General features: G+C 36.4%; 3 protein-coding genes across 6 annotated transcripts; 1 reads left to right on the top strand and 2 right to left on the bottom strand.

Annotated features, from left to right (window-relative positions):
- Positions 1–536: 536 nt before the first annotated feature.
- On the bottom strand, positions 537–1,796 carry LOC143427824 (general odorant-binding protein 56d-like). The gene is made up of 5 exons (XM_076902290.1): positions 1,640–1,796; positions 1,201–1,276; positions 1,036–1,127; positions 839–944; positions 537–718 (listed from the first exon to the last, which is right to left on the bottom strand). The coding sequence occupies exons 1-5, from the start codon at positions 1,685–1,687 to the stop codon at positions 639–641; spliced, it is 402 nt and encodes a 133-aa protein (XP_076758405.1). The 5' UTR covers positions 1,688–1,796; the 3' UTR covers positions 537–638.
- A 2,459-nt stretch (positions 1,797–4,255) lies between these two features.
- Positions 4,256–7,650, top strand: LOC143428318 (adipose-secreted signaling protein). Of its 2 annotated transcripts, XM_076903104.1 has the most exons (6): positions 4,256–4,511; positions 5,299–5,416; positions 5,503–5,640; positions 5,757–5,943; positions 6,016–6,114; positions 7,514–7,650. In XM_076903104.1, the coding sequence occupies exons 1-5, from the start codon at positions 4,499–4,501 to the stop codon at positions 6,079–6,081; spliced, it is 522 nt and encodes a 173-aa protein (XP_076759219.1). In that variant the 5' UTR covers positions 4,256–4,498; the 3' UTR covers positions 6,082–6,114; positions 7,514–7,650. The 2 variants fall into 2 exon arrangements, with proteins under 2 accessions (XP_076759219.1, XP_076759217.1); XM_076903102.1 differs by lacking the exon at positions 7,514–7,650 and having other exon boundaries at positions 6,016–6,877.
- Positions 7,185–11,555, bottom strand: LOC143428316 (uncharacterized). Of its 3 annotated transcripts, none has more exons than XM_076903098.1 (5): positions 11,128–11,555; positions 8,801–8,935; positions 8,400–8,680; positions 7,990–8,223; positions 7,185–7,819 (listed from the first exon to the last, which is right to left on the bottom strand). In XM_076903098.1, the coding sequence occupies exons 1-5, from the start codon at positions 11,198–11,200 to the stop codon at positions 7,349–7,351; spliced, it is 1,194 nt and encodes a 397-aa protein (XP_076759213.1). In that variant the 5' UTR covers positions 11,201–11,555; the 3' UTR covers positions 7,185–7,348. The 3 variants fall into 3 exon arrangements, with proteins under 3 accessions (XP_076759213.1, XP_076759214.1, XP_076759215.1); XM_076903099.1 differs by lacking the exon at positions 11,128–11,555 and adding an exon at positions 10,205–10,790; XM_076903100.1 differs by lacking the exon at positions 11,128–11,555 and adding an exon at positions 10,470–10,790.
- Between the last annotated feature and the right edge of the window lie 966 nt (positions 11,556–12,521).

The raw sequence follows: 12,521 nt of genomic DNA, 5'->3' as shown, positions 1-12,521 counted from the left end.
TAATTAATTTTAAAAACAACGTAAGAGTAAGTTTCTTTAATATTAGATAAATATTAAATAAGTTTTGTGATATTATTCATTTTAATAAGTACGTAAAAACATATTCAAAGTTAATGTAACTTTATATCTTTAGAAATGCAATAGTAACAGGATGCATGGTTGAGAGCATAGTATTTTACCAAATTCTTTTATAATGTATTACAAATTTTAAAAGAATTTGAAAAGATACATTAAATTGTAATTTCGAAATGTAAAAATTTTAAACAGAGAGAATGGCATGGACAAAATATAATATAGAGTCGAAACATAAAGCACGATGCAGTTCCACAGTTCTTTCATTATCGACTCGATACAAAATGAAACTGCCAACGGTAATGCAGTTACAATGGTAATTGTAATTTAAACGCAGACCATTGTGCACTTTGAAAAGCGATTGTCATAATAAAACGATCACGGTAAATACGGATCACATCAGACAGGTAAAAGTATATAAATATAAGAACAACTTTGAAATAAGCGGACGATTTAAACATCTAGTCATAAAGTACTTATTTATTAATTAAAAGCTACAGATATTCTGCGGCAATACTAATTGTGTAAATTATAGATTGAATCATTTTTCTTCGATGGTATGCAGCTCAGTGAAGTAAGTTGAAAGACTTTTTCTCTAGGAAGCATTGGGCCAATTTAGAAGCTGTTTGGCATTCATTAGAACCGGCTGCAACAACATTATACATATCAGTGTTGTATTAACACTAAGATTTAAATAGTAAATAATTTATTAAAAATTTTCATTATACTTGGAATACTTGTTTTTTATTAATAATGTTTCACTTACTGGAATCTTTGCATTTGCTGATGACATCTTCTACCTGGTCCTTGTTAATGTCGGATGGGGCCTTCTTTCTGGCAACATCAAAGTTCACGGATCCGTCTGGGTTCATCTGTTGAGATAATTGACGATTATTTTCTATTTTATTTAAATAAATTTTATATAAGTATCTCTACATATATTTCAGTAACGCTTGTACTTACAATTCCGATCTTTTTCAGCATACAAGCGGTGAAACAACCCAGTTTTTCGTCATCTTTAGCGTAATTGCCATTCTTGGCGTTATCTACCACCTCTGCAGACGAAATAGTATTAATTCGAATTTTAAATTTGATTTCTTACAATCAATTTCGTTGATCCCAACTTACGTGTGTCAACGCTGGTCTCCGTGATACAGGAGTTTTTGTATTCAGTTAACTTCGTTTTCTGCTCTTCTGTGAGCGCCTGGAACAAATATAAGAGCAATTAGGATATGTATGATAAAACGTGTAAGTATATAGTTATGGATAACAATGAATCACTTTTATATTTTTATTTAAGCGGCAGATGCATCTCAACGAAAAGTTAACCAGATAAGTTTAAAAAACTCCAAAATGAAAAATATAACTGTACAAGAATGGAAATTATACAGAAGAATACAATATATTTCATAATTTCATTCGGCAATATACGGCAACAATAAATTAACCAGGTGAGCATAAGAAAAATGTAAGGGTTCAGGATAAAGAATACCATTATATAAAACAAAATCTAAATATTAAGGAAAGTGATATAGATGATTATAAGAAAAAAGATTCGCTAATTTACCAAGGCGCCAACAAGACAGAAGGCAAAGACAACGATGATGGTCTTCATATTTGTTTTGAAATTATCCGTGTGCCGGAATAAACGAAGTCTGTCGGTGGTTCACTGTAGAACTGGATACAAATCAGAGCTCGAACGAGTTTTTATAGTTGCAGGTACGATCATTGTTGACAGCACTCCCCAAGACTTCTCCCTCCAACGACACTGGCAAACGCTTCTTTATTTTTCGTATAGAAACAAGACGATATTTCGCTTCTGGCTAAACATAGTAACATTCATAACTTACGTAACAAAAAAACTCAAATGTTTAGAAGTAACTGTTCATTTGGTGTTGATAAAAAAGACTCCGATGATCCGTTCCGTGGTTCGTAAGAAGAAGAAAAAATATAGCGGATTACAGACATCATAATGACACGCAAATATGAATTTCATTTCAATAACCATTCGATTTTTTACTCTTCTTGTCCGTTTAATTTACATTCGAAGCTAGTTCCGTAAATATAAGATATAAAAATGATTCATGCATTTAGCAAATCACAGCACGATTTGTCTTGGAATTTTCTTGGAAATACTCGATATTGGAGCTGTTGCTGTGTGATAAATAACATTGAAATTTATAACTTCGGTACGGAGTTTGCTTGTCCTGAGTTTGATCGAATCGTTAATTCGCGACTAAATATAGAATGTAAAACGGGAATTTATATATAATTAATTGGGAAAATCGTAATTTTAAGTTGCAAATTAATTACATGAATTACTAGGAAAACAAACTGACCAATTCGATGATTTGATCTTTCCAAAAATGAAATACTATATAGTTATATGGCCTAATACTAATTTTAGAAATTCAGACAGATTTAACTCCTAAATTTACTCATATAATATGTAAATTGCGCTATTAATATTCAGGAAGGAATATTATAAGAAACAACCCATCATTCAAAATTTTTTTTACGTTTGCCAAAATAAGAAGGCAACTTGATTTATGTAACCGCCAGCAAATCGCCTAGAGTAATATCAATAATTCATTACCATTCGCCCACAGATCTTATATTCTTGTGTGCACACCTTGGCGAGTAGAAGGCGGCAGTTTTCCATTTTTCTTCGTCTATATGAAGGTCACGGTGAAGTTTGATCATGTAACACGATACCCAGGAAAAATCCAGCGATCACTTTGCAGAATCAATTATGAACTTTAATTAGTCGAGACAGAAATATAAGTAAAACGTGTTACACGGATCCTTATTTTTCTCTCGCAAAAATTAGTCGCAAGATGATTATTAGTCAGTTTGTACTACGCACACGATACTTTATTTGTTAAAACGACGCCAATAACAGAAAGTCAATGTATGTTTGAAACTTAAGCAACCATAACTAAAGCAATTAACATGAACATCTTTGAATAACATCGGACAGCCTGTACATTTTAAACTTGTGAAGATATTTTCGTTATGCATTATATACATGTGTACTAGTGTGTAATTAAAAATTAAGTAACTCTACTATTACACAACAGTGATAACGAGTGCAACTATACATTGGATATCACTGAAAAGCAGCTTTTTTATTACAATTGTAGAATTTTATAATAATGTGTTATTTCTATGCATATGATTGCAGAGTGAAATGCGAGAGGCGATAAAGCAAGTTCGAAGCGATTTCTCGTGGGTCAGCAATTGCAAGGGAGAGATAATAGATACAATAATAAATATACCAACATCTCTTGGCGACTGGAGAAAACGGAATTTGATTAAGTTTAATAAATTATAAAATTGTCATTGTAATTTAATGACACAGTGTTAATTCTTTGACTATAAAGTATTGCATAATGTTTCGAAGAATCTTTATATGTAAATTCGAAGGAACACAATTATACTCCATTGCTTTAATCTTGACGTCGTTGTTATTATGGTAGACTCCACTAAATTGCAATACAATAATTACACGGTTATATAATTAAGGGTAATTAAGAAAGTAATTAAGATTTCAATGAAAATTATACAATTTTTCCAAATTTATATTCTCACAACTGTCTTCTACTGTGATCATGCTGATAACTTTTGACAATCATCAATCAAACTTTTCAACAATATAATTTTAATCATTAATGTTTACTGTTTTTATTTCAGAAAACGTCTTGTTTTGTGCAGAATGTTATCCTAACTTATTGATGTATTAGTTGAAGCAGAAGTGATTAGAAGAACAGACAGATGCAAGAACATGTGTACAATGATCACAATTGGAGATCACAATTATCAAAACATAATTGAAGATTATATTTGATCATTGTATTTAGAGATAATTGAATCGACATTTTTACGCTAAATACTTGTTAAAAAGAAATGGTAAGATTTCTCTTTTCTTAACTAAAAGCTTTCCGAAATTTCCAAGGAATAACATATTACATCTAACGACATGGATAACGTTATCGTTCATGTGTTTTAGGTATTACATATCGTAAAGTCGCAGATCAAGGTTGAATTTTTGTTGCAGATATCATTATTGTTTCAATTTTCTATGCTATTTTTATATGTAAAGTAATTTTTGTTGATTTGGGCACAGACTATTACAAAAGATTTTTTTTCTTAATACTAAAGAGACTTATTTGTTTAAAACTATTTTACAGCCCTCGTAAGGTAAAATGCAGCGCGAAGAGAAATATGAAAATGGAATTCTCGGATGATAAAAAGACAGTGCTGCCACCAGTATCAAGGTGTTCAACCATTCTATGCGTTTGACCGTCTATGCACAAGTAATATATATGCACCAATACACTGTAGAATAGCTTAGCCGTTGCATTACGGAATATTAAATTAGTTGTGTGTAGTATGAAAGTAAAACTGATACACTGCCTTATAAAATATGGGAGATAAAGGTAAAATAATATCATTTCATACACAAGTAATGATCATCGCCTTATACGTTCATTGTTATCAGAATTGAAATTCGTCTCCCTCTGTATTCTTTTGTGCAACCGTGTATAATCAATATTTGACAAGTATCAGTTAATTAATGTTTTAAATGAATGATGTATCATCAAAGGTTGCAATTTTTATTTAAAGCAACACGTTCTGATAGTTTATCCGGACCTAGTCAATAATTGGTGTATTAGGTTAGGATGTACTCTTAATTGGGTCATTTAAAAGCGCGCCACTTCGAACGTGCTTGCTATTGAACGAATTTTGTATTCTTAATTCACTCGAAAGAATTTTATCGTACTTTTTTCTTTCCCCTTTTCAAAGCTTCTTCGCGTTTACTTTATGTATATGTTAAAACCAGCTCGTTTAGTTCTTTAATCTTTTATTAACTCGTCCGGTCAATCGGTTCTTTCATCTTGTAATATTTTACAATTCGCAAAGGTTTGTTTAAACGTTCGAGCTATAGATATTACGCATGATGTATATATATATTTATATATTATTGTAAAGGAATATCATTGTATTAAATTAATACCTGATGCAGTATTCACATTATGTTGATACTGTGCATCACTATAAGTAAACTCGTTTACATTTTATTGAATTAAAGTAAAGAAGAGATCCTTTTCTCGGAACTGTTTGCTGATTAGTAGTTCGGGAAAAAACCAAACTATGTATATATACATATATTTGCACAAGTTATACAATGCGTGTGTTGTTTTCCTTATTATAAATCACGTTTAGAGCATCATGTACACTTCAGCGGAAGTATCGGTCTCGGGAAAGACAACAATATCATGATACAACCGCAACGACATGGGCAAATAGACGCTCATCTTGGATTCTTACAGCTTCATCACAGGTTATATTAAATAGATTAATAGAAATTATTTTTTTTCGATCGATGATACTTTTTAAATAAAATTTACATTTCCTTGTTTTCTATAGGTACCACTTGGAATTCTCGATTCCTTGGAATCTATGCACCCACAAGGATCGAGGCGGTACGGCACCAGCAATAATCGCCGGAAATCATAACCCCAATTGCCACATTATAGATCTGGCACAAGAAAAAGAAGGCCTAAGGTAAACGATCTGTTGAAGAATGCAGTCAAATTTTGTCTTGATGACGAATAAGCTATAATTTTTAACTACAGAGTTTTGCTAATCTCAATTGCAATTACCTTTAATTTTCGCAATAGGTTAAAGGTAGAATTGCTGGCGTATAAAGAGAAAGTTCTAAAGGAAGAGGTGCAGTTAATGTGCTGTAAAGCAGGAACACCATTGCACGTACAACTGAATGCACGGGTCTTGGGAAAGGACAAGGGCACCCCGATGCTCAGGAACGGAATACGCAGCGTCGCGGTGGAGCGATCTAACGAGGACGAGGTCTCCGAGTAGATCTCATTGATACCTATATTGTTGCTCGAATATCTAAGAGTCGAGTGCTTTTTTCCGCAGGTCCTGGGTACAACGTTGAGGGCATCGTTGAATTTGCAGAGCCAACAAAATCCGAACAAATTCTGAGAGCACGAGAGACGCGACAAGGAATTACGACAAGTATATTCTAGTTCAGAACGAGCAATGCCGCAGAGATGAAACTGACGCACGAAAAATGTTCCTTGTGTCGAATTTTAATCGTGCTAAGCAAAAGGATTGCATCACGGTCAAACTCGCTCGTTGCAGTCAATTTAGCAAACTATCACCGTTGTAGACGTAAGAGAATGCACTCGCGTTCAGTTTCAAACATAGCATAAGAATGTTTTATCTGTCGGAACATGAGTCTAACACACACGGTCTATTTCAAACTGCACTCTAATATAACTTTTGAAATATGCGGTGTTCAGTAAAACGAAAAAGAGCTTCTCTTCGAATTTATTGCAATGTCGGCCCTAGTGCATAGGCCTACTCGACCAAGCATAGAACTTCTTTTTCTCTTGCATCAAAGACCATTCTAAGAATGACTTCGAGGTGAGAGATAAAGTGTTCCTTTCGTTGGTCTTTTTCTAAGAATCACCCCGTGATATATGTGTATAATTACAAGTAACCGCTAAGTACCGCATTTGCCTACTGTTCCTTCTTACATGAGAACGTATCACGCAATGCCTATACGTATAAAAAATCTATTACACCTTTTACTGTCTATCGTCAATCTACTTGTAATGACAAAATTGTATTTTATTATCGTTTTACAACGAGCATAGAGTTTAAACGATAAGGATATTATTAATCAAAAGCAAGTTTCGCGAATGACGACGCTGTTTTCTATTTTCCTTGCTAAGCTGACACGAGTTATTAAAATGAACGACTTCAACGAATTAAATTTTTTTTTTAATTAACAATCACCTCATATTAAACCCTGTCATTTGCATCATTGCTTCAAACTATAGTTCGTTAAAAATTAATTGGCTATGCAAAGCCGTTGAATTAGTGCTCCCTCCCTTTTCAATTAAAAATAATTAGAACAGTTGATAGTACTGTAACAAAAGGTACAGCTTTCATTAACCAACTGATTCTAAACAAATGATCATTTCTACCCATTTTGTATTTTATTAGTATGCATTTTACTAGCTAGAAATGTTTTCTTCCTAACTGTTGCAGCTAATACAAATGGTTGTATAATAAAATTCTTTTTAGCAATATGCATACCTAGTAGGATAATATAAAATTTGTTATTACCAATAATTTTATTCCATCTCAGTTAATCATGTTCTTATCCAACTGAAAACGTACAATGTCAAACTACAGCGTAGACGACACTAGCGAACAGCTTGAAGATTTACTGACAAAATCATCAGCACTGAAAGCTCGACGGTTTCATAGGAATACCGGTTGGTCCGTCAACGAACTCACAAATGTTGAAACCAAGCCTGGCCAAAGGATGACAGTTACTTTTAGGATTACCCCACTTGCCCTTGAAAGTCATCCAGCTGGGTAAGATGCTATTGTCCTCTTTCAGAAGCCATTCCATCTTTTTCCACGTAGGCCACGCGGTGCCAAACCCGCTTTCATCGTAGAGACGAGGTAATCTGACGAATTTGTGCTTCCCTGGCGCCGTCCAGAGTCCGTGCGAGCCTCGTGCACTGAACAGAATTGGATGGGAGCCACCAGCAGTGAAAACTCTTTCAGGGAATATGGGTTTCTGAAAAATACCCTTCCGCGTCTCTTGACTCTCGTAAACGAAGGTTCCGCTTCGCAGATCGTACCGATAGAACGCGCCAGCGTCATGTGCGGATACGTACATGGCTGATGGATAATCGGTATCCTGAATTTCAAAAATATATAGTTTTACGTAAGCAAACATAGTAATATTCTTTGATATAACTTCAAAATACTACTTTTGGTTGATTTGTAACACATTAAAGATACATAACACATTCAAAATGTACAACTTAATTTGATTTAGATAAGCAGAGCAAACATGAGCTGATCTACCTTGAAATAAAGACTCATATGCTCCCAATCGCCCACGTGATTGCCATATTCCTTAAGCATTCCGAGGCACATCCCGCCCACCGTGGGTATCGGCCAGCTACCAAAAAATCCAAGATCCAGAACGCAGACTGCCTTTCCCTCGCTGAACGGATAGAACATCCAATAGGTCACGTGAAAGTGTAGCTTCCGGGACCTGGTCCCTTTTTTCTTATTTTTCTCAAAATCACTGGGTTTCTGCAAACGACCATCCGATTGACTAATCAACAACCTCCAGTAACTGTACATCAACATCATTAGAGCATTCCAAGAAATTCTAATCTACATTTTAATAGTGCCTGTTTAAATTCAGGCACAGAAAACTTTCAAAATAACTCTAAGTAAAGTTATCGTTTAATCTTTGTCCTATTTACCTCCAAACTCTGTTTAGAACTGCCCTTCCAAATCTTCCTTGGGAGATCGTTGGTGAGAATCATGGTGGATCCGAGATCATCAATCTGCAGCGCGTTCCTTGATGCTATCAGCATCTCGTCCCCCTTTCTTAGCGACTTTCGTTCGTCCCTGACGTTCTTTAAATTTATCAAATCCGTAGAAGCGACTGGAACAGCACAGTTGTGGACCACAGCGTAAATCGGCACCGCGCCGGCTGGTTTCCGGCCGTACAGAAACGACGACTGATTCCTCAACAATGTTTCTGTCCAAGGTAAAAGCAAGTATATCCCGTCAATTGATTGACTAATAAAAAAACACACATGTTTCGCACATCTTTTGGATCTCATCGTCTTTTCCCATTTCTTTATCGTTTGTCATTTACCTACGTCGATTTTGGTGCGAAGATAATCGTCATCAGGCTGCATGTTGTCGAGGAACTCAGGTACACCAAGAGGCAAAAAGAGCTCGCCAGGTGCTAGCCATACTAGAGGTGCCCAGTTGCGTACTAGTCCTTTTACTGAAATTCAATTACTACATCGGAGGCTGCACAATGTTATTATTAGGTAAATTAATTACAATACTATGGTACAGTACTACAATTACAAACGAATCGTAATATAACCCTGAATGCCATATAACTATAAGAACAATAAATTTATCGCAATAAAAGGAAAAAAGATTACGGGGTCATTATCCGTAGATGAAACATAATGAGGGAAGCGCCAAATGATCCGTGTAATGTGCGTACAAAGTTGAAAGTAAAGGATAGCCTATAGTTTCTGTGAGATCATTTATATGTTCGATCTAAAAGAGAAACGCAAAGGAATAAGCACAATGTTGCGCGCGCGCGCCCGTTGATGACGGCTAACGAAGCTAATGACATCGCCGACAATAACATAATATATTTATTAGAAAGCTAGTTCCTCCGAGATGCCTGTATCAGCATGTGCTACATATATTTAGGTAGAAAAAAGGAAAAGCCTAGACGGATTCCGCTTTCTTTGCGTTATGCGAATATGTCCGCCTTCGGCCCACGCGCACCCACATTTGAATCTTCGTCAAACAGTTAACACCGTTTAAGATGACGTCCGAGGTGCTGAAAGGACTCCAAATCTCGTTACACATTTTAAAATCGTGACGATTCGAAATCTCACGTAAAAAATTCAACGAATTCTTTTTTACTTTAGCTTTAGAGAAAACTTTCACTGTTATCCACGTGTGGATTCGGCCGTGTCCTCGGGTCGGAGCTATAATTATTATGTTGAATCGACACGGCCTTACCATGTTTGGCGTTACGCTACGTATCCCATTATACTTCCGCAATTAAAGAGGTGCCTGCGAAGAGGAACGGGTTTCTGGTCGAGCCTACTTCAGTGCAAGCTTACGTTGTCATCAAGTTAATTATCTGCTTACCTAGACCGGAGCGAGATAACTTAATTGCTATTCGTCTGTTAGACGGCAGTACTTTACGTACAAGATTTTTTCACCGCGATAACCACACAATCCCGTTTACAGTCCCCACAAATAATTTACCTACTTAAACTTTTTGCAGAGAGACCATTGATGCTCGGATCATTGTAGTACAAAGAGGAATCGTTTAAAGTAAATCCGTGCAGTTATACATCATGGACATCCCTAACATTTTCAACGTATATCAGCATATTATAAGGAAGAGGAAGTGCGAATTTCATAATGGGAACTACTGGAACGGACTTTCCTTAGAAAAAGAAGTAACGTCACAGGGGCGCTAGTTGACCGAGATGGAATTCGTTTCATTATCGTCTACGTATGCGTGTAATATGGGGCGAAGATTAATGGAAACTCGTTTTGGCCTGCTTGACAATCGTGAAACCGGTCCGGAGAAATGGGGCGATCGATTTTCAGCCTCGCAGCGATCCACGGTTCGCCAGGTTTGTTCCCTTGAAAATAGATCGCGTCGATCTAAAAGGAGCACGATCGTTGTCCACGCGCGTTAACACGTTCACGCTAACTACGTCGCAATAATTCGCTTGGCCGTCCGACGAAACAATTTCACCGTTAATCCAACACACTCTCAGCTTAATCGGCCACCGTGGAGGCTGTGTCCCGATTCAAGACGTTTTGGTGCCACTTCTGCAAACTTGCCTTTATACGTAGTAAACATTCTTCCGGTAATTCGTGAATCGACCGATCGGAAGCCCCTTCGCGTGCACTAAAATCACAGCTAATCCCTTAGAAATGCTACAATTACATAATTGCCATTACATACATTGGAATTACGGCGCGAACCCGTAAGGATCGAAACAGCAAGAAGTCAAACTTGTTTCGCATAGCAATCATATTCTGATTGTAGAACGATAAAGAACGTTTTAATAGAAGCATTCCGTGCGCCATTAAATTTCGTTACACGGCCTTCTTGCACCTTATGTCCGTTATACCTTCAAACGTAATCAAAAAAATTTGAAAAATTGCGGAAAAGTAATATCCGATGGTCACGAGATTAACTTGGTCTGTTAAGAGACCGTTAATATTAATAATACGGAACCCAATTCCTTCCGCTCTGACACGACTTACTCTTAATCCGTCGAAACCGGAAGCGTAGAATACAAATGTGAATGCAAACTAAAATAGCACCTGAAGAGTGTCGTTGGTATTAACTTCCAACGATCAATGATTATCGTAACAGTAACCGGATACAAAAAAGAACCACCGGAAATGACAATTTCTTACCTCGTTCTTCGTCGGCGGTTTCCGAAGTGACGGTCATGCGAATGATACACAGAATCAACAGCAGACACTGCATCGTATTCGATCTGTTCGCGCATTTTGATAATCGGGCGCCGGAAAAGCCGCGGAAGTCGAGATTTTTTAACCGCCAGTCATCGTTGCCGCGCCATTTCCCGCCACCTTTGTATCCCCATAGATCACCGCCGTTGCTGTGGACCACACCGGGCACAGAACGTCACAGAGAACTTTGAGGTTAACGATCGGCGGCACCAGATCGTCCTGCTACCAGCTAGAGTGTTTCTCGGGTAACTGACCGGTTTCCTACATTCCCCGTGCCGCTCACTGGACAAAGATTACAGTCGCTTACAGCCATCGTGCACGCTGTTACGAGGATGCCGAGGGAAACAGCGAACGTAACGTATTAACCCTCTCGCGCGCTTTTCATTTGAAACAAGCATCACGTTCACAAGCGTGTGCGCACGTGTGAGTACTCTTTACGCTATTATTATCTGTATCATTTATATCATATACGGAAAAATATTAATCGATAAAAATGATGTCTTCATTGTAATATCATAGCAATATTATCATAGGTCGGTGTTAATATCCGAGCCAATGTCTTCCCTAAGTTTCAATCGCGGGATTTTCTTCGTTTACTTTCTCATAAAAATTACACGTTTGTAGAACTTTTATTTTCGAAACTTTATCACGTAATAAAGTACGATTCTAAAGGATATATAATTTTCATTATTTCAGAATTCACTCGTGAATGAAAGGCTAATCGAGATAGATTATGCATATAGAACTGTTGACGTGAAACGACGATACAAAGAATAGAAAGTAACGATGAATTATGGTCACGGTTGCGAAAGGGACGCAAATCGAGTGAATCGAAAATGACGAGGACCATTTGCGTTAGTGAAAAGGAAAGCGTTCCCCGCGTACTTGGCATAATTATAAAACGATATGCATACCCTCTTTTGTCATTTTTGCACGTACGTAGTATTTTTAATCCCTTCGTAACTAATTTCTTTTTTATATCTACTATTATTGTTTTTTCCTAATCAAAGAAATGTTAGGTTTCGTAAGCGTCATGCACGACATGAAATTACTGTAATATCTCGTCAAAGATATTCTGACAGTACTTTCACTTCCGTAAATCGCACACTGTCAAGGACGAGTGTTGTGCGCATCAGCATTGCAACATTTCTAATACGCTAATGTAAACGCAGAGTAAACGGAAATTAATTTTTTTTATAACTGTTATTTATTGCTAAGAAATTACATCTACCAAAATCATTTATAATCAATTATATTCATTTTTACGTTCACTTATTTTAATCGCTTTTAATAGAGAAGCATATTCTACACGCCGTATTTACATTTTTGATCACGCA

The sequence above is a fragment of the Xylocopa sonorina genome, chromosome 10 (assembly GCF_050948175.1).
Source record: "Xylocopa sonorina isolate GNS202 chromosome 10, iyXylSono1_principal, whole genome shotgun sequence".
Lineage (NCBI taxonomy): Eukaryota > Metazoa > Arthropoda > Insecta > Hymenoptera > Apidae > Xylocopa > Xylocopa sonorina.
Note: the sequence above shows the minus strand (reverse complement) of the source record. Positions and strands in the feature narration are given on the sequence as shown.

Coding starts and splice junctions, on each gene's coding strand:
- LOC143427824 (XM_076902290.1), bottom strand. CDS start 1,687: ATGAAGACCATCATCGTTGTCTTTGCCTTCTGTCTTGTTGGCGCCTTG. Junction 1,277..1,639: donor TCTGTCTTGTTGGCGCCTTG/GTAAATTAGCGA, acceptor TATTTGTTCCAG/GCGCTCACAGAAGAGCAGAA. Junction 1,128..1,200: donor GGAGACCAGCGTTGACACAC/GTAAGTTGGGAT, acceptor TTTCGTCTGCAG/AGGTGGTAGATAACGCCAAG.
- LOC143428318 (XM_076903104.1), top strand. Junction 5,417..5,502: donor TTCTTACAGCTTCATCACAG/GTTATATTAAAT, acceptor TGTTTTCTATAG/GTACCACTTGGAATTCTCGA. Junction 5,944..6,015: donor AGCGATCTAACGAGGACGAG/GTCTCCGAGTAG, acceptor TTTTTTCCGCAG/GTCCTGGGTACAACGTTGAG.
- LOC143428316 (XM_076903098.1), bottom strand. CDS start 11,200: ATGCAGTGTCTGCTGTTGATTCTGTGTATCATTCGCATGACCGTCACT. Junction 8,936..11,127: donor AACCGCCGACGAAGAACGAG/GTAAGAAATTGT, acceptor ATTGAATTTCAG/TAAAAGGACTAGTACGCAAC. Junction 7,820..7,989: donor ATATGAGTCTTTATTTCAAG/GTAGATCAGCTC, acceptor TTTGAAATTCAG/GATACCGATTATCCATCAGC.